This window comes from Pseudochaenichthys georgianus, chromosome 9 (genome assembly GCF_902827115.2).
Source record: "Pseudochaenichthys georgianus chromosome 9, fPseGeo1.2, whole genome shotgun sequence".
Classification (NCBI taxonomy): domain Eukaryota; kingdom Metazoa; phylum Chordata; class Actinopteri; order Perciformes; family Channichthyidae; genus Pseudochaenichthys; species Pseudochaenichthys georgianus.
The window spans coordinates 6,590,422-6,609,855 of record NC_047511.1 but is presented as its reverse complement, the minus strand read 5'-3'; the positions used below and the strand labels follow the sequence as shown (position 1 = coordinate 6,609,855).

Below are 19,434 nucleotides of genomic sequence, written 5' to 3'. Positions count from 1 at the left end.
AGACATCATATTACCACTCCGTCTGTTTAAGTATTACTGAAATCGTTGTAAAAACAATTTGCTATTAGCAGTTCGTATTCTCAGTGTAGTCAGAAAAATAGAGGGAAACTAAAATACAATCTGTCTGAACTCTCTATCTGTTAGGCTCAAAGAACAAAGCATCATCAGAATTTCAGATAAATGTAGCCAGGAACTTTAAATAGCTACTCCAGCTGAATAAATGTGACTTTGATTTCAAGTTTAGGGCGTCTTTTATTATATTTGTTCAACTCAGATAAATTCTGCCCAAAGACTATCAACAATTCAACAAAAAGCAGTATTGATTATTGCTCGTAGAGCTATCCTGCCTAGCTCAGGCGGACATGCAGCAGCAGCAGCAGCTGCGCTGGAGAAACAGGCTCAAACTGTCCTCAAACAGTTCCTTCCTCCCGCCTGGGCAATGCACCAGAGACACAAAGAGAGATTCTCAGATTAAATATAAAACTAGGGATGAATTGAAAAGGGGGCGGGCCTCACTCAGCAACAGCTTAATGATAATATACATGTTTTGCATTGGCTCACCTGCCCAACACAATACAGTTGGCTTAAGGCAGTGGTTCTCAAACTTTTTCTGTCAGGCCCCCCCTTTGGAGAAAAAAAAGTCGGCCCCCCCAACACAAGTCAGGCTCAGTGGCGGCGCCAGAGATTTCTTTTGGGGGTGCTGTGGGGTATCTTGACGTTTCATAGAGGGTGCTCAAATATGTAGGGTTTCCCATTAATGTACCGGGCGCTACAGTGGAATTTCCTACTGCAACAGTCCCCACGCAAATACACAGTGTGACAGTTACAATGAAGGCTCGAGGCATATAGGTGTAAGCAGGGGTGAAGTGCTATTTTTATAGGTGGTGTGTGGACCTCCTCTAGGGGGTCCGGGGGCAAGCTCCCCCGGGAAGATTTATTTTTAAATATTGAAGTTAAAAGCATCAACCTGGTGCACTATGAGAGCAACATGAAGAGATCTATGGATACATCTCTCAACACACAGATGAAACAGAACTAACAGATTTACTTTTTCTTTATGGATATTTTACAAATCACTCCCCTTTTAAACGTTATTATATTTTTACTGTCATATAGTATTTCATACCTGTTTTTCATTTATTCTCTTATTGTTTTATAACTATAATGATCATATAAACGTGTGCCTCGGAAATAATTGTTTACATTAATGGTGACCAAAACGTTTGAGACCCACTGAGATAACACTGAGAGAGTCCTTTAGCTCACTGAGTCTCTCAGTCTGACAGGAGAGGACTCTCCTCCACTTTGTTGTTGAAAAAGCTCCTTATATCCGTTAGCGTAGCTCGCTAGCACCAGAAGCTAACAACAACGATCTCCGGTACCGGTGTGCGCTCTCTCTCTCTCTCATTTGTGCACACAAAATGGCTCATTCCACACACACACAGAACCGAGCTTTAATGAAACACAGAGACCCAGACGTAATAGTACTGTATCATTTTATTTTCGAATCAATAATTTTTCAAATTATGATTTTTTGTTGTTGTTTTTAATCTTTTTTTTTTTTACAACCATTTTTCCTCCTGGTCTCTCGCTGTCATGCCTCTGCGCCCCCCACTTTGGGAACCACTGGCTTAAGGAAAGGAACAGGGTGTAAGGATTCTCTCCTTCAAAAGTGTAGCACTTTAAGTCCCTTGATTAAAAAAAACAAACATGTTAAGTGGCAGATGGAGCAGATATGTATGGCTGCTATTTTTAGCTGATTTTAGTTTAGCACCCATATATCATTATTTGCAAATATATCTCTCGATACCAATATGTGGGCCTTTTGTGCAATCTGCTGTAAACTTGGGAGGGGTAGCTTGTCATATGAGAAAATCAGGTCCACCTTAAACGTCAGCCCACCTTCAGTATGAGAAATGATGTGGCTGCTAGCTGAGGGCCCCTTCCCTTTCATCAGCGGGTGTCTTGAGGAGTTGTGTATTTTGAGCAAAACCCTTCATAGACATGTTTTTTTTATACCTATAATATATGCCTAAAATAGTATAATAGGAGACGTTTAAAAAAACATGTTAGTGACCCTCAACCCTGACATGCTACATATTCAAATAAGCATGGCATTTCCATGTCTCTGTTCTCATCGCCTCACAGAATAGTTTCTGTTTATTTTAAATGACAGTAAAGCCTTGTCTGTGTCCTTTGTCAGTAGCTGTAATAAGTACATGATGACAGCAGCTCCCCCCGCTATTCAACTGTCTGCTGAGGGCCCAGGCTCTGTCCCTGTGTGTGTGAGACAAAGTGTGTGTAACAGAGTGTAGGAAGGAAGGTCATGTCCTCACACAGTGGAAGTCTGAGACATTGTGTACTATCGATGCCACTGTTGAAGTACAATGTGCTCCCCTTCACTCTAAGTGTTGTGTGTGTGTGTGTGTGTGTGTGTGTGTGTGTGTGTGTGTGTGTGTGTGTGTGTGTGTGTGTGTGTGTGTGTGTGTGTGTGTGTGTGTGTGTGTGTGTGTGTGTGTGTGTGTGTGTGTGTGTGTGTGTGTGTGTGTGTGTGTGTGTGTGTGTGTGCGTGTGCGTGTGCATGTTTATACACATAACCACTCAAAGTATACCTTAAAACCACTCAAACCATCTTTGTCAGTGGATGGCCATTTTTTCCCTCACACACACTCACACATAAACATGCAGCAGACGTCCTCTCTTTGCATATGCTGCAGTAGTACTGGGGAAGCTGCTACAGTGCTATAGCTTTAGATGTATATCACAACATATGGATAGTCGAGTGTAGGAGACTGACCGCTGTACATTATTGCACAGTAAAAAGTATCCTCCAACATCCACGGATCCTCAGTGTACTTCTATAGAATACCTGTGATCAGGGCCGTATTCACCATATATATTGGGGGGGGGGACATCCCCCCCAATATTCAGATACACTCAAAATGTCCCCCCCAATAAATAGTAAAAAAAAAAAAGTTTTTATTTTTTTATTTAAATAAAATTGCTATTCTATGACTTCTTTATTTTGGTTATTTGTATACTTGAAAATCTATATTTTCTGTTATTGTGAGCTTCACCAAAATGATATTTCTTTTCATATGTAAATTGGTTTCTTATTTTGTACACGCGGGTGTATTTCCCTGTTGCACGTCTGAGTCCACCTTCAGTTAGCTTGATGCTCCAAGCAGGTCAGTCATGTTTTAATTTGCCCTCCATCAGTTCTGGTATCTTTTTTAGTTAGCCCTAAAGTAATCTATATTATTTTATTTCGTAATGGTAATGTTAATGGTTTAGCTTCTTTGTGTAAGTAACTTGTAGTTCTGATGTTAAAACCGAACTTTTCAGGAATAGTAGCTAACTAGCTGTGGGCTAGCTGGTTTCAGTTGTTAGCCAGGGTTTGGCGGGCTAGTGTCAGTATATAATATAGATATCAATATAGATGTTTTTAAAGTAAATTCAGATTGAACATAGTAAAAAAATTTAAATGATAGTGTCCGTGCAAAAAATAAACCATTACTTATTGTGAAAACCACCTTTGAATGATGGGATAGTAGACTAAAAGCTTTAGGAATCCAAACTATAACATATAATAAGTACCCTGTATCAAGATTGATGCAAAACAAGTATTTCCAAGGCACACCTTTATATGATCATTATAGTTATACAAAATAAGAGAATAACAGAATAACAGGTATTAAATCATTCCAACTCATACTACAGTTTAAAAAGTGAGTGATTTGTAAAATATGCATAAAGAAAAAGTAAATCTGTTCAGTTCTGTTTCACATGGGTGTTGTTGAGATGTATCCATAGATTTAGTCCCTAATGTTGCTCTCAAAGTGCACCAGATTGATGCTTTTAACTTCAACATTTAAAAAAAAAAAATCTTCCCGGGGGAGCATGCCCCCGGACCCCCCTAGAGGAGGGTAGGTCCCCGAACCGCCCACACCCCCCGTCAAATTGTCCCACCCACATTGAGGATGTGGCACACCCATGCCTGAGACACTTGACTATTGTTTCTTGACTATTGTTGTGTTTTGCCCCCACGGGCAGGGGCATGGAGTTTAACAGGTTTTAAAGTATCCTTTAGAATGGCAGGAAATTAGTATTCAAATTTGTATTGAATTTTTGGTCCCCCCCAATGTTGACTCCATGAATACGGCCCTGCCTGTGATTATTATTGGGTTGATTTTGGCCCTGCACTGTATATGTGTATACCTTCCTCAAACTCTGAGCCCCCAGCCTTATTCAGCTCATAGCAGTCATGATCAGCCCTCATATGAATTCCTATTACACACGAGTGGTTGGCAGGGGCGCCGCCAGGGATTTTGGGCCCCATGAAAAGATATCACATTGGGCCCCACCACCAGGCCCAGGCCACGCCAACCAAGCACAATGCTGTAACCACACCTCCAGAACCCAACCCACTCATTCATGCTTTAAATAACTACCTGTACAGGCTTGCATCTATCTTGTAGTCCAATACTAACCGCACAATATTTACTGACACTGAGCGGTGAACATATAACACTGTGCAGACGTGCAACATTCTTCTGCAGTAGAATTCACTATTTGATACAACACTAACATTCCTGACAATAGACCTCAATAGTAATCTTTTATGGTGTACAAAACAGTTGACAAGGCTGCTCGGTAGAAGGGAGGAAGGTGGTGAGGGACTGGAGGCATTGGGGAAGGGGGAGAGGAAAGACAAGGTCTAGTTAATAGGATAATCATTTTATTGGGAATATAATATAAATGTTACTGCAGGTGCAGTAATCCTTCTGACTTCAGCAATCCTCTGAATCTGGGCTTACTGGACTTTGAGTGTTTTCATGTAAACACAATAAGGTTAACAATATATGGTTTTGTTGCAAATAGCTGTTCATGTTTAATTTTTAATTCATTTGGTCTACCAGGGCTGTTTGTCCAAATCTAAAGAAATATATATATATTAAAAGGCCCATGTCATGGCCATTTCTACTGATCATAATTCCATTGTTGAGGTCTACTAAAATAGATTTATACTGTGCAATGTTCCAAACTCACATTGGTTTCTCATACAGCATCTCTGTAAAGTATGTGTATTCACGCTCTGTCCTAAACGGCTTGTTGGAGCTCCTGCCCCCCTCCCTGTGAGCCCAGTGTGCTCCGATTGGTCAGCTTGGCCACTCTGTTCTGATTAGTCAAGGGGACGGGTAATAACCAGAAAAGCATGACATGGGCCCTTTAATATAATTTTGGATGTGATTCTTGACATTTATGTTTATGTAACAATACCAAGGCAAATACCTTTATGAATTGAGTCTGCTGTGTCTCTCAATGAATTTGTAGTTGCTGACTGATCAGTTTTATACCAAGAATAAGGATGGAAAAGGAAGCCATTTAGGATTGAATGCAGACTGGACTTTGGTTTCAAATGTGTGTGTGTGTGTGTGTGTGTGTGTGTGTGTGTGTGTGTGTGTGTGTGTGTGTGTGTGTGTGGTGTGTGTGTGTGTGTGTGTGTGTGTGTGGTGTGTGTGTGTGTGTGTGTGTGTGTGTGTGTGTGTGTGTGTGTGTGTGTGTTGTGTGTGTGAGAAGGTACTGTAGTTAGTCAACATGCTCATATCAGTGTCAGATTACGTCTCTTTATGCTTCTTTAGTCCAAGGCAGCGGCTCTCATCTATCAACACTATAAGAGGAGCTACAAATACTGTTTTAAAAAACGAACTACCTGACAGGACTGGCAGCCCTGAACAGGATTATTTCACACTCCGTCTCACATGTAATGAATGGATATGGGACAGTAGGCATACTCAATCTAGTGTACAGTGATCCAGGGAGATGGGAACTGACAGATCCATGTTAAAGAACCATGACTGAGGTCACCAGGATCACTGCACTCAAACTGGGCCTTGGCTAGGTTTCATTGGAAATGCAGCACACATAAACTTGTCAATGTTCTCCTCTTCCCCTCTAGTGGGTGCTGGCCTTTGAGATCTTCATCCCACTGGTCCTCTTCTTCATACTCCTGGGTCTGAGGCAGAAGAAGCCAGCGATTCCTGTCAAGGAAGGTAGGCAGTGGATCTACTACATATTTGAATGTACTCTTAAAGGGTAAAAGGATTACCCAATACACGCACAATGTCCTTGTGTTAGCTGAACATTTGAAAAGAGGGCTGTTTATCTGAGCTCATCTAAAGTTAACTTTTCAGAGATACGTGGTTCTGACAGCAATGCTAGAAACATGTGATGGAACTAAACAGTATGCATTGCTCTCGGTCCCCCATAAAAGAAAATGACAGTTGGAATGATAAGTTTGCCTGGACCTGCCTACAGTCATAACATATATTTTAGAATTCTGTGCTGAATGGTCATGCATTCTAAAAATATGTGTAATCTGCTGCTGTCACCAAGGTGATGTGATGCCTTCCACCATGTAGCTGTTGTGTCCTACAACTGGATACTGGACTTTCTCACAAACAGACTGAGTTTAGCTGAGTTCATCAGATGTGTTTTGACATGGGTAGGTGAAAAGGCCAAGCCGCATAATAGATTTATAGCATTTTTTAACACAAAAAAAATAGTATAAAATCAAAAGGTGGGTTTTTTGGGAAAAAAAAGCTTTGTGTTATATAGGCGGGCCTTGTATTAACACATCGAAGTTGGTTTGACAAAAAATCGTCCATCGAAGCCAGTGTTAAATAGATTTTTTGAATGTGTCGAATATCCAACGTCCAATATAAAACCAAATTTACCACGGTCTCACTTACACACACCCTGCCTGGTATATGCCTCAGTCTGACCCCGGCTCATACTCAGGTAAACCGTGCTCTGGTTGTGTGTGTCTCTCTCTGCGTGTTCACCTAACTCTGAGCCGTGACACATATAGCCTTTAATTATTTATTTTAACACTTTTCCAAAAGGCTGCTCTCTGTTTCTCTGCAGTGCATTCTATTGTTGTGACTTTGTCTGTGTCTCCTTTATGAAATGCCTTTTATTTCAGGTATTTATTGTTCCATACGTGTGCACCTTTAAGTCCACGTTTGACTTAAAGACCACCTGTGTTTACACGTTCCATTGGTGACCTATATTCACAGCTCGCTGCTCGAGGTGGACATATACAGATCGAGATATAGATAGAGAGATGATCTGTATGAATTGTCTCTCTGCTAGCTGCTCCGTGAAGCTAGCTACAGGGACTCTGCCTGCTCAGTTCATCCAGGGAACACAACTTGAACTCGGCCGTGGCTGTTTGTTCTTCATGCTTATATATCGGACTATTGTGACTCGCTCTGCGGTTAAAACAGACGGTGCATGAATGCAGTTTTGCGGTAAGTGAAATTCGAGTACTTTATGTATGTGTTTATGATTTCAATCAGCTACGTGATGAATGTTAAGGCTTGGGTTAGCGTGTAATGCAGTGGTAGCTAGCTACATCTGTGCTAACGATGCTAATTGTAGCCTCCAAGTTCAAACGAAATAGAGAAGTGTTAAGCGTTAAGTGGGATAATACTGTAGAACAAACGGCTTCTGTTTGAGGTTGATAAAATAAGGTCATACTTGTAAATTAGTGAGATATTTGATTATGTAGGTAACTGTATGCATCGCTAAGGTTAATTTAAATTCGCTATGCTTGAGTATGTAGACTAGCTAACGTCAAAGTAGTGTTGAATAGCAGCGTAGTGTATGTTAAATCAACCTCACAATAAGATGTGTGTATATTACAATTATTAATGTCATATTTCAAGATGATTACTTAGATATTACAATATGGTTTGTTGAGCTGGAGTTCATTATTGAGCTTACACGTTAACGTCACAGTCGTCTGAAGAACGAACCCAAACCTTGTTGTTTTTATTAATTGTATTAACAAATTGATATGAAATAAATAGTAAGTATTGGTAATATCAATGCTTACTATTCATTTGATTTTCATTACACTTGTGAAACCGACTAATTGTGGCTGTAGAACGTGAACATGTAACTTAATGCCTGCATTTAAGGACGATGAATAGCCTACTCCATGCTTTAGGGATGATTTGTTAAAAATATTAGATCAGACGTTATGTGTGCTTCAGTTAAAATTAAGCTTATTCATTGCATTTCATTTGTTCTTCCAAAGTTACAGTAAAATAAAAAGGACCCTGACTCGGACAATACACAATCCAACATGTTCAACAGAAGAGAATCAGTTATATTGTTTGTACACATGGTACTTTACATATATATATATATATCTGTTTGTTTAAGGTGTCCAGGTGATGCAGACAGGCTGGACCAGAGAGTGAGAGACAGAACTGGACTCCTCACAACAGTGAACTTCAGCTCAGGTACAAAGACTCTTTTTTTCATACTGTACAAAGAATCAAGAAAGATATTGGTTGAATTAATGAAGTATTGACTTTAATACACTGATATACATTCCATTAAACAATACTAAATACTAGATCACCTACACATCAGTTAAGTTGAGGGGTTTTTCCATGCAAAAAGTTACATTTAGATGTTAACAAGCAATATGACTTTGTCAGCTTTCTAATTTAATGTATTGAAGGCAAAGATATTTAACACATAGTGAGAACTGCTACTATTTATCTCTCAATATTGTCTGAAAAACGTGGCAAAAGTTATTCTTTCAGTGAGACAACAGAGCAAGCTTCTACAGTTGCACTACGTTTTGTAACAGTTAAATATTATTTTGATAATAACATATATTTCAATGTTGATGAATTTCATACTGTTCATTCATAATCTGATCGTCTTTGTAGCTCACTGTTGAAATAAAACAAAAACATTACAATTACAGAATGATTATATCTACAGCCCCTAAACACACAAACACACCGCTTTCATAAATAACACACTTGTTCTGCAATAATATGTTTTATGTTTCCTGTCATTTTTGTTAGGAAAGGACATGCCTGAAAGACACAACATTTTCCCCTTCTCTGAGGGTCAAGAAGAACATCCAAGCGGAACATTAAAAGCTGATGTTATGAGATTTTAAGACCAGTACAGGACATTCACTATAAACTACTTTTATTGTGAAAAAAAAGTCAGCTGATCGAATGCACCTATTTCCACATCTACACTCCATCCGCTGATTATTTCTATTTGCCTCACTTTATGAGCTTCACATCACCTGTGCCTTGTACCGCAGAGTTTGCAACATCACAAATAAATGGGGCCAATCTTCAGTCAGATGTGAATGTGTAATCTAACATTTTCAGTAAGAATAATGGACAAAAGGAATGCAAATACAAATACAATTTATTGAAATGTGAACCAACATTTAATCAAACATGTTTTAAATAAAAAGCACATATGGACAGAAGGTGTAAACCTATTAAATGTATAAGTAAACACATTTAGTCAAATAACGTGACAGACTAGGCCTGTGCAGTTGGTATCAGCTATGCCCAGCATGGGCTCCTCCATCAGCCCTGGTCCTCCTCGCAGAGGAAAGACCCTCAGTCCTCTCCAAACCAACACAGGACGTCCATCACACGGAGGTTTCTCCCTGAAGTCTCTGCAGCTCTCTGGACACCACGCTGTCTCAATCCGTCCACACTGAATATGAGAGGGGGAAAATGAAAATAATAAATGCTTTAGACCAGGGGTGGGGAACCTTTTTCCTCTCAAGGGCCATTTCAATTTTTACAATATCCTCAGAGGGCCGTACAAGTTATTGACCTCTGCTTAAAAAAACTAAAATCACAGCCCATTCATTTCATTCTGTGCAAAGAAAAAGCAACCTCTTAATCCAGATATCTCACCATGACTCGCGTATGCATGCACGTGCAGGGTGTGCCGTGCTCCCCTGGGAAGATTTTTTTAAAATGTTGAAGTTAAAAGCATCAATCTGGTGCACTTTGAGAGCAACATTAGAGATCTATGGACACATCTCTCAACACCCAAACACAACTGGGAGCAGATTTTCTTTTAATTTATGGATATTTGACAAATCACTCTCCTTTCAAACTGTATTCTTCTTTATTAATTACTGTCATATAGTATTTTATACCTGTTTACTTTATTCTCTTGTTTTTTTTATAACTATAATGATCATATAAAGATGTGCCTTTACCTCACTAGTTGTAGACAAAGCTTCTTATATTCGTTAGCATAGCTAGCTAACCAGATGCTAATGATAACAACACAGTTATTGACTGTCTGATCAGTATGACAGATGAGCAGATCGCCACTGGGCTTTCAACTAAAGACACAGACACGCAGAAACTGCGGCATGTGTATGGACTTATCGGTACTGCAATTTCTGAAGTGCTGGAGTGGCGTTCTGGTGCTCTCTGTCAGAACTGCACCCCTGTCGAGACATATACCACGTGATGACACGTTAGGCTCGTGTTGTGTTCAAGGACCCTGACCTTGGCCAGGAAAAACAGGCACTCGCTTGTTTAATTTGTTTGCTGTCTAGATTTCTTTCATTTTTTTTATTTTTTGCGTGTGTTTATAAATGACATCGAGGGCCGTACCAAATTGTCTCGCGGGCCGTATACGGCCCGGAGGCCGGAGGTTCCCCACCCCTGCTTTAGACAATAAGAAATATAAAGTTGACTGTTGAGTTGCTCAGTTTTTTTAGATTGTCAATACTATTACTGTATAACTAATATCTCAGGTTAAGAGGCACATTCAAATAAAGATTGGTCTTTAAATACATGTTGTCTTTTGAATTGTTTGTCTAAAGTCAAGGATCTAGAACTGGTACTTAGTTTTAATGATACAGTCTGGTTATTATGCTGTTTGGAGGAGGCCTCACAGGTAAGAGCACTAACTAGCTACCATCACATGTACCTTAGCTTGACTTTAATGTAGTAAACCTATAATTAAGTGATGGCAAAATATAAATAACTAATGTCATGCAAACATATTAATATTTACTTGATTCCAGTGTTGAATTTAGCACAATTGCATACAAACGTTAAGGGATTTTAAGATTCTGAAGTATTATGCTAAAAACTCAATAACCTAGATTATTATTTATAGTTTTGCTGAATAGTTTCATGTCCGCTTACCTTAGAAACGTAAAATGCGACGGCGGTGTGCAGACGGGGAGCATGTTAGCTTAGCCTCAGCTAGCTCTGGAACTTCCAGCTCGGTGGCAGGAGGTCCCGCCTTGTCTCCGCCTTGTCTCCGCCTTGTCTCCGCCTCTTTGCCCTTATTTGGATCAGGCGGGAGTTAGACTCTGACGTCACTGTCGAGCCGTTAGTGGTCGACACCGCCTACTTTAGGCTTCTCGCCAACTCTGCCGAATCCTATGGGTGACGTGACACTACGTCCATTTATAGTCTATGGTCCAGATCCATAACAATGTGAATATTATTGGAATGGCCTCAGTTATGGAGACAATTAGTGAGTATAACTCCGTTGACAGATGGTATATAAACAGTTTCAGATCACTTTCAGCAGCACAGTAACCATGGAAACATTGGGCTACTGGCAAAAGCTGAAGTTGTTTTGTTTTCCGGTGGGAGGGCTTTCATAGACTGTTATAGACGAGGAAAATGTCTTAGGCCATTTGTGTTCAGCAAAGTGATGAAAGGCCTTCTCTCTCCTCTCTAACTCTAACACAATCTCTCACTCTGCTTCTTCATCCTCATTGACCTGGTGCGACTCATCCTCCTCTTATCCACATCTGTACTGTGCAGCGTTCTACAGCGCGGCCCCCCTCACCTCCGCAGGAATCATCCCTATCATGCAGTCTCTGTGCCCCGATGGACAGAGGGATGAGTTTGGTTTCCTGCAGTACAAGAACTCTACGTAAGTGGATTTTCATTTCAGCATTCACTTATCAGTCAGTATGTTCACGTTTTGTGAAAACTCTGAGACTCAGACAAGATAGTCCCTCAGCGGGGTGGGGGGGTGACACAGATGACCCTCACCACTGAGGAGGCGCACATTGCATCATGTTAGTATGTCACCGCATTAGCCCACTGCACCACAGTGGACCAAACACATTACATTTTCACTGTCATTGTGGGAGAAAGGAACAGGGAGACAAAATGCTGAGAGCACAGCAGCCAAGGTTACAGGTGCGTGTGCTCAGTCAGGACAGTATGAACTGATACACTGGGTCAAAGTTATGGGCCTTGGAAAATATTTCCACAACAGTTTCTCTCTTTTTATCAATTTTGATAATCTAAACCCTTATTCTAATAATATTTTGTTCAATACTTAAATCAATGGGAATCTTCAGATTTGAGTGTGGACTTACACAACATCAATTACATCAATAGCAATCACATTAAGAACAACATAAGATTGAAACATTCAATCACAATGATTGATACAGCCATCATAACAGAAAAATCATCAGTGTTTGGAGCATCTTTTGTCAAAAGCATAATAATGAACACACAAAATCACTAATACATAATAACAAAAACATTTATTTTAAAACTAATATGTTTTAACATTTACTCATTAGTTAATCTCACTTATCAAACTATAACATCAAAACCAGCTTGCAGCTTAAAGATTGACTTCAAGGCAATCACTAGTCAAAAGCATTTTAAACTTAGGATCATAAGAGATCCAGCTAAGGTATACAAATTCACAGTTAAGGTATACAAATTCACAGTGGTGATTTGATCAATCTGTAATCTGCAAAATTGAAGTGTCTTCAATTTGTAGGATTACTTTTACTTCATTACGCTTTAGTCAAGAGTAAGTCACTTAGTCTTAGTAAAATCAATACATTCATTTTAGTCAAGTACATTGTTCAAAATCTGAAAAGGAAAAGTTAGGCAAATATTCAAAGACTTTTGTAAACACCTGGAAAGGAAGGATTAAACATTCTTAAAACATGAATTATTACATTTGTAAATGCTACCACTGATCTGTACCAAATTAATCACTTATTCGCCATACTTACCTGAACATCTACTTATGGTACTTTGAAAGGGTTCTTCTGTGTTTATCTAATGTTGAATATAGAATATCAATTTCTTTAAATTATACTTCTCTAATTTGAGGATCAAATATGCTACATAATTGTTATATGAATTATTATAAATATTTGTTTTGGGCCAAAACTTAAATTAATCCAGTACTTGAAACATCATTTTAGGTCTGTCTGTGCATGGATAATACATTAAAGAGTAGTGTTGTTAGTGATTGCTGGATTATTAAGGATATTAACATTATCTGTGATAATAGTAGAAATACCTTATTATTCAATACCTTATAATCTGAAAATATCAATTAATACATTTTGTTTAGTGCAAAAGTGTAATCTGATCCGACAAAATATATTAATCACCACTATTTAACACATGTCATTGGAAATATCAAAAACAATCATTACTTGTACATCTGTACAGCTGACCGTTGAGCGGTCATTCAATTCAAAGTTCATCTTTGTATGAGAGCTGGAAGAACATGTCCTCCTGACTCGTTCTCCTCCTCTCTTTATGACACAGAGTGTCTGGTGTGTAAAGGCATCCTGATACTGTAGATTAGCACTGAGGTGCTGATTGGCTCAAACTCTTCTTCATCAGAGCGCCATATTTCAACCCCCCAATTGCTCTGCTTTGTGTGGCTCATTCAGTGAGCACTGTATGATCCCCCCAGTGAAATGGAGGCTCATCTGCCTGCATTCCTTCTGCTATCTACTTGAGAGCAGTACAACTGCGTATTCCTAGTGATGCATCCAGGTGTGTGTGGCCCCCGTGATGGGAGAGGTTAGGAAGACATCTGCTCCTCCAAGAAACATGGAACCTTGTATTATAGAAGCCTCTGAAACCCTCGCTCGTCCTGCAGGGTTGTCTGCTTGAGCCCACCGAGCAGAAAGATGAAGAAGCATCCCATCTCATCAGAAAGGTGAAGAGAAGAATCCCATCTCATCAGAAAGGTGAAGAGAAGCATCCCATCTCATCAGAAAGGTGAAGAGAAGAATCCTCTCAGCAGAAAGGTGAAGAGAAGCATCCCATCTCATCAGAAAGTTGAAGAGTAGAATCCTCTCATCTCGAATGATCTCGTGCTTCCTTGTCCGTGGCTGGGGGTGCTCTCTGCAGCCGGAGAGTGTGACCCTCTCTCTCTCTGAACCTTGGCCATGATAGCTGTCCTAGTTATCGGCACAACACCTGATAGGGATGTGTGAAGCTGACCGTTGAGCGGCCCGACCAAGCAAGGAGGCAGAACGTCCAAATACAACCCGGTGTGGGCATTTATTCATCACTGACACATGATTCACAGCCTTAGTTGCTGTCCACCTGAACACAGTCAGCAGCCACAAGGATCTCACACACACTACCTGTCCACTGACAGGGAAAACAGAGCCTACATACACACACACACACTGATCAGCAATTAGACACAGGTGGGGGGGAGGGGGCAGGAGACAACACAGGGCACCAGGTGAACATAATCAGGAGTAACAGACATGGGGAAAGGGAAACACTTTTCAAAATAAAAACCACATGTGCAATAGTACATGGCCTGAAGCCGTCAGTCCTCAGTGACGAAGTTACCTTCGTCACATTTCCTCCTTCCTCTCCCGAAAGAGAACAGTAGCTCATTCCTGCGACACTTATGGATCTTGGCCATTTTGCTCTCCTCCATGTGTCTCCATTCTGCCCGGTGTTTCTGAGTCTCTTTCTTCTGAATCCTCTGTCTCTTCTTCAGACTCAGTTTCTTCCGGAGACGTTTCTTCTTTTTGCCCGACGCGAGCAGAGAGGCGTCTGCGTCTGTTGTGTCCGGCTCCTTTTCTGTCTCTGCATCGCCCCCTGCTGGTTGGTCCTCAGACTGCACCTCCTCCTGACCGTCCACCTTCTTCCCCTTAATCTTCTTTTCCTCCGCTGTCGTTTCAGCTGGACTCACGAGACCCTCCTCTTCCACTGCATCCAGCTCCATTTTACTTTTCTTACCCTTCTTCTTCGATGGAGTGGCCTGAGGCATTTGTTGATCTGCAGCCGGCTCTGCCATTAGTCTGTTCTCTTTTATCAGGGAAACCTGTTCCTGTATCCGTGAAAACGGCTGCTCCATGTCTCCCAAACGGCACTCCTCCGGCTTGAATCTGGCTGTCTCATACTGCAGGAATGACTTCATCATTTCCCTCAGTTCCTCCATCGTTTTCACCTCCTCACTTGGTAAATCCCACTTCTGACACCAATTGTGAAGCTGACCGTTGAGTGGCCCGACCAAGCAAGGAGGCAGAGGCAGAACGTCCAAATACAACCCGGTGTGGGCATTTATTACTCACTGACACATGATTCACAGCCTCAGTTGCTGTCCACCTGAACACAGTCAGCAGCCACAAGGATCTCACACACACTACCTGTCCACTGACAGGGAAAACGGAGCCAAAATACACACACACACACACACACACACACACACACACACACACACACACACACACACACACACACACACACACACACACACACACACACACACACACACACACACACACACTAATCAGCAATTAGACACTGGTGGGGGGGGGGAGGAGACAACACAGGGCACCAGGTGAACATAATCAGGAGTAACAGACATGGGGAAAGGGAAACACTTTTCAAAATAAAACCACATGTGCAATAGTACATGGCCTGAAGCCGTCAGTCCTCAGTGACGAAGTTACCTTCGTCACATTTCCTCCTTCCTCTCCCGAAAGAGAACAGTAGCTCATTCCTGCGACACTTATGGATCTTGGCCATTTTGCTCTCCTCCATGTGTCTCCATTCTGCCCGGTGTTTCTGAGTCTCTTTCTTCTGAATCCTCTGTCTCTTCTTCAGACTCAGAAATGCATTTTCTCTTCCATAAAACATAGGTTTTAGAAATAAATTACCCAATATAAAAGCAATTACTCAATATAATTGACTCTTCCCTCCCTTTTCTTACATATGTCACATATGCAATAATAACTTAGGAGTCTATGTAAGCATGGTATAGTTCATAATCTATTAATCGAGAAGACTCAGTATCACCTGTGTGCAGCTTACAAAAAACAATTGTGAGAAATATATATTATGCAGGAAATGTATACATTTGTTGAAAAACAAAGCATATCTGATTTGGGAGGAAAGCTTCATTCCCTTAACATCTGAGTTACCACTGAAAGCATAGCATGAATGATAGTGGGTGTCTGAGGGTGTCATTACTGAGAAATGTCAAACAAAATCAAAACCTTACATTTGAAAACAGGTTTGCATTCCTCCACTTAAGGTGACGTTATCATTGGAAACAATAAAAGCTAATTGTTTTGATGTAGAATCTATAAATTGAATCGTTAGAGCAGAACAGAATGGTTGTATTGTAGCCTGAGTTTCGTGCAGCCTTTAACTTTACTAGGTGGAAACATTGTCCATATAATGTGAATACATGTAGAACTAGACATTAAGAGGCCCCTGACATTAGGCCTATTTGAAACAATAGTAGGGGCTTTTAACAGCTTGCCAACTTACAGGCATCCTCTGCATAGCAGTATGAATAGCCTTAAAAAAACAACCCACTCTGCGGTAACGAGAGTCATGTATCTGAACCAAATGCCCTATGTTAAGCCGTTAGTCCCATCTGACTGACCCAAGGGTTTGGTGCTGGTGTGACAGGGAGGCTTCCAGGTGTTCAAAGCAAATGTCATGCTTTCAGTTCATGGCTCGGTGGGGGGAGCAGACCCACGTGAGACAGTATCAACGGCTGTAATGTTCAGTTTGAGGAGTGTCATTCTCTCTGGGAGCAGGAAATGGTGTCCATTCTCGGACCAGACCATTAATGTCATGTCATGTAGAGCAGCCATAGCATCTCTGTGACTGCACTCAGCCAGACTGTAGCAGGGCAGAACTGGGTGACTTTCAGTGAAGCCGTCCAAGGCCATAGACAAAATGGAACCACGTACTAACAAAAGGGACACAAGGTCATCAATGTCTCTCTTTACCTTTGGCCTAATTGTAAAACATATTAGTGGGAAAAATGTGGAACACTAATCCATCATCATGTGAAATGTTGAGTTAATTTAAATAATTACCTATGGGTTGAAGTCAAATTAACATTAACATTAGAACTAAAGTCAGTCAAAATTGGACTTGCACGGATCAGAATCTAAGCAATTCACCATTTTCCCAGCTCAGTAATGAAAAGGATAACAAGATTAGGTACATTACAGGAGTGTTAAAACACCCAAACATGCACACGTATCTTATTCTAGTAGAGATTAGAGGACAGGTCTAATGTTGTGAACAAAATGTCAAAGTTATTTTTATTTATTTTATCTTGTGTACCACATTTAATTTAATACTTAATCTTAAATTACTAATAACTCTAAAGAAAGCAACAATTTACAATGCGGATAAGGTGAATACTTGTGTGTGTGTGTGTGGGTAAGCGTGGTGTTACTTGTTGGTACGTGGGTTTGGGGCAGGGTCAGACTAGCCATCGGGAATTTTCCCGGTGGGCCGGTGCTGTACGTGGGACGGAGGGCCGCTCGGATTTGAAAAAAAATACAATACGATGCTGCGCATTAAGAGGGGCCTGTCTGTCAATTAATCCCCGGGCAACTTTTTTCCCCCAGTCCGCCACTGGTTGGGGGGGAGCCAAGAGCGCTCATTGCCCAGGGGCCCCTGGAGGTACTAATCCGGCCTTGTCCGCTGTGCAGCGTCATCACAAACGGACGTCGCTTCACGTGATGCTCCGGAGGAAAGGACGTCCCATTGCTCTTAAAACTAATTTCCCTGCTTCTCGTGGTTTCCTTGCATCTCTCCATGCTTCCCTGGTGGGAGGGACTAGTCGCAGGGAAACGACGCAAGTGAGGGAAGCAAGGATTTCATTTAATCGAAGTGAGAAGGGCCTATAGGTGAAACACATGCACATTCCCTCCTGAGAACCTTTCAGTAAAATGTTTTCAGGAGTGTGTGTGTGTGTGTGTGTGTGTGTGTGTGTGTGTGTGTGTGTGTGTGTGTGTGTGTGTGTGTGTGTGTGTGTGTGTGTGTGTGTGTGTGTGTGTGTGTGTGTGTGTGTGTGTGTGTGTGTGTGTGTGTGTGTGTGTGTGTGTGTGTGTGTGTGTGTGTGTGTGTGTGCGTGTGCGTGTGTGAACAGCTTGTCTGCCCAAGGTTAAAACATTTGGGACAGCAGTGAGAATGTTATGAGAAACAATTTGTTGCTTAGACTGAACTCGAAGGAAACTAGACTGGAACATTTTAAATAAATCAAACACTTGTGCATTAATTAAATACATTTGACATTTAGCTTGAGCTGGGTTCAATACTTTCTTTATGGTATTTAAATTGGGCTTGAGTAGAACCCCTACATGGATTTGGCTTGCAACACAAAGTGATACTGATCTCTGTCTGTTAGGATTTGAAAGTCTCATGATTTAAAGTGTAGACCTGTGAAGGAGAGGCCCTTGGAAAACAACATCTATTTTTCTTTAACTGTAATTACTTATTTTAAAGAGATTGCAACATTATACTTTTAAATAATTGCTCCATTCATTTAACACATTTATTATGCACACAATAAAAACTTCAACAAATATATTGATCCTGGCTTAACCTGCCACCTTTACTCTTTTGTTCATAAGCTCGGTTTCAGAAAACTTGTCAGTAGTTTAACAACTATTAGAATTTTAGTAATGTCTATGGAGACCAATTGGTTGATACTAGAAATAATTTGAAGCAGTTTAATAAAGAATGTTAAACTATATTTAAAACTGTAATTGAACTTCAACTTATATTAATTATCTGAATCCAGTGGCGAGTTGGAATAGACAATCAACAAAGTTTCCATTTTGTAGCAACAGCGTAAAAGGTGTCAACAATAATTAATAATTATGTCTGAGTCTAGTTCTTTGTTTAGGAATGTGTTCAATATTACGGTTTTTTTTTCCTTCTCATTATTACCATACTATACATAGATTTAAGAATAAATGACATAACTAATACAACATTTACCTAATTGAGCAGACAGATTTTGCAACCCTGATCTCCTCAGGCAGGTATTTACGACCAGCAGTGATGCCTCTGAGGGTCTCAGGGTGTAAGACGGGGCATAGGGTTTATACAAGGTCACAAACATATCTTAACATAACAGCAATACAATTTAAAATGTATTCTTAAAGTAATATCATCTTATTTTCTTCTTACACCTACAGCGCACACCCTGAACAGTGTGCTTCTTGTTTACATTTTCCTCTGCACACTCAGATGCAGGACATAATAACAATACTATTTATTTTCATTTTACAGCACATTTATACTACCAGAATTTTGCTTTACATCTTTATATTATTTGTTTTTCTCAAGTCATTTACTTTTGGTGAGATAACTAAAGTTTAGTTTATTTTACCCTGGCTATGGACTGATTCATTATTAGTTGTTACAAAGCATACACAAGATGGCGGTTATACAAACCCATATAGACCCCCCATACAAACAATCAGACAAACATGAACTCGTAATAAACACCAGTGTGACAGTAAAGTTCATCCAGCTCAATTTA

The 19,434-nt window shown here is 40.4% G+C and overlaps 1 protein-coding gene across 2 annotated transcripts in view; it reads left to right on the top strand.

The window, feature by feature from the left end:
- The window catches only part of abca2 (ATP-binding cassette, sub-family A (ABC1), member 2), a 150,443-nt gene that overhangs the window by 13,798 nt on the left and 117,211 nt on the right, over positions 1-19,434 (top strand). For both annotated transcript variants that reach the window (XM_034091098.1, XM_034091097.1), the window contains exons 2-3: positions 5,960-6,053; positions 11,649-11,760. In XM_034091098.1, the coding sequence (XP_033946989.1) occupies positions 5,960-6,053; positions 11,649-11,760 (206 nt within the window). The remainder of the gene's footprint in view (positions 1-5,959; positions 6,054-11,648; positions 11,761-19,434) is intronic.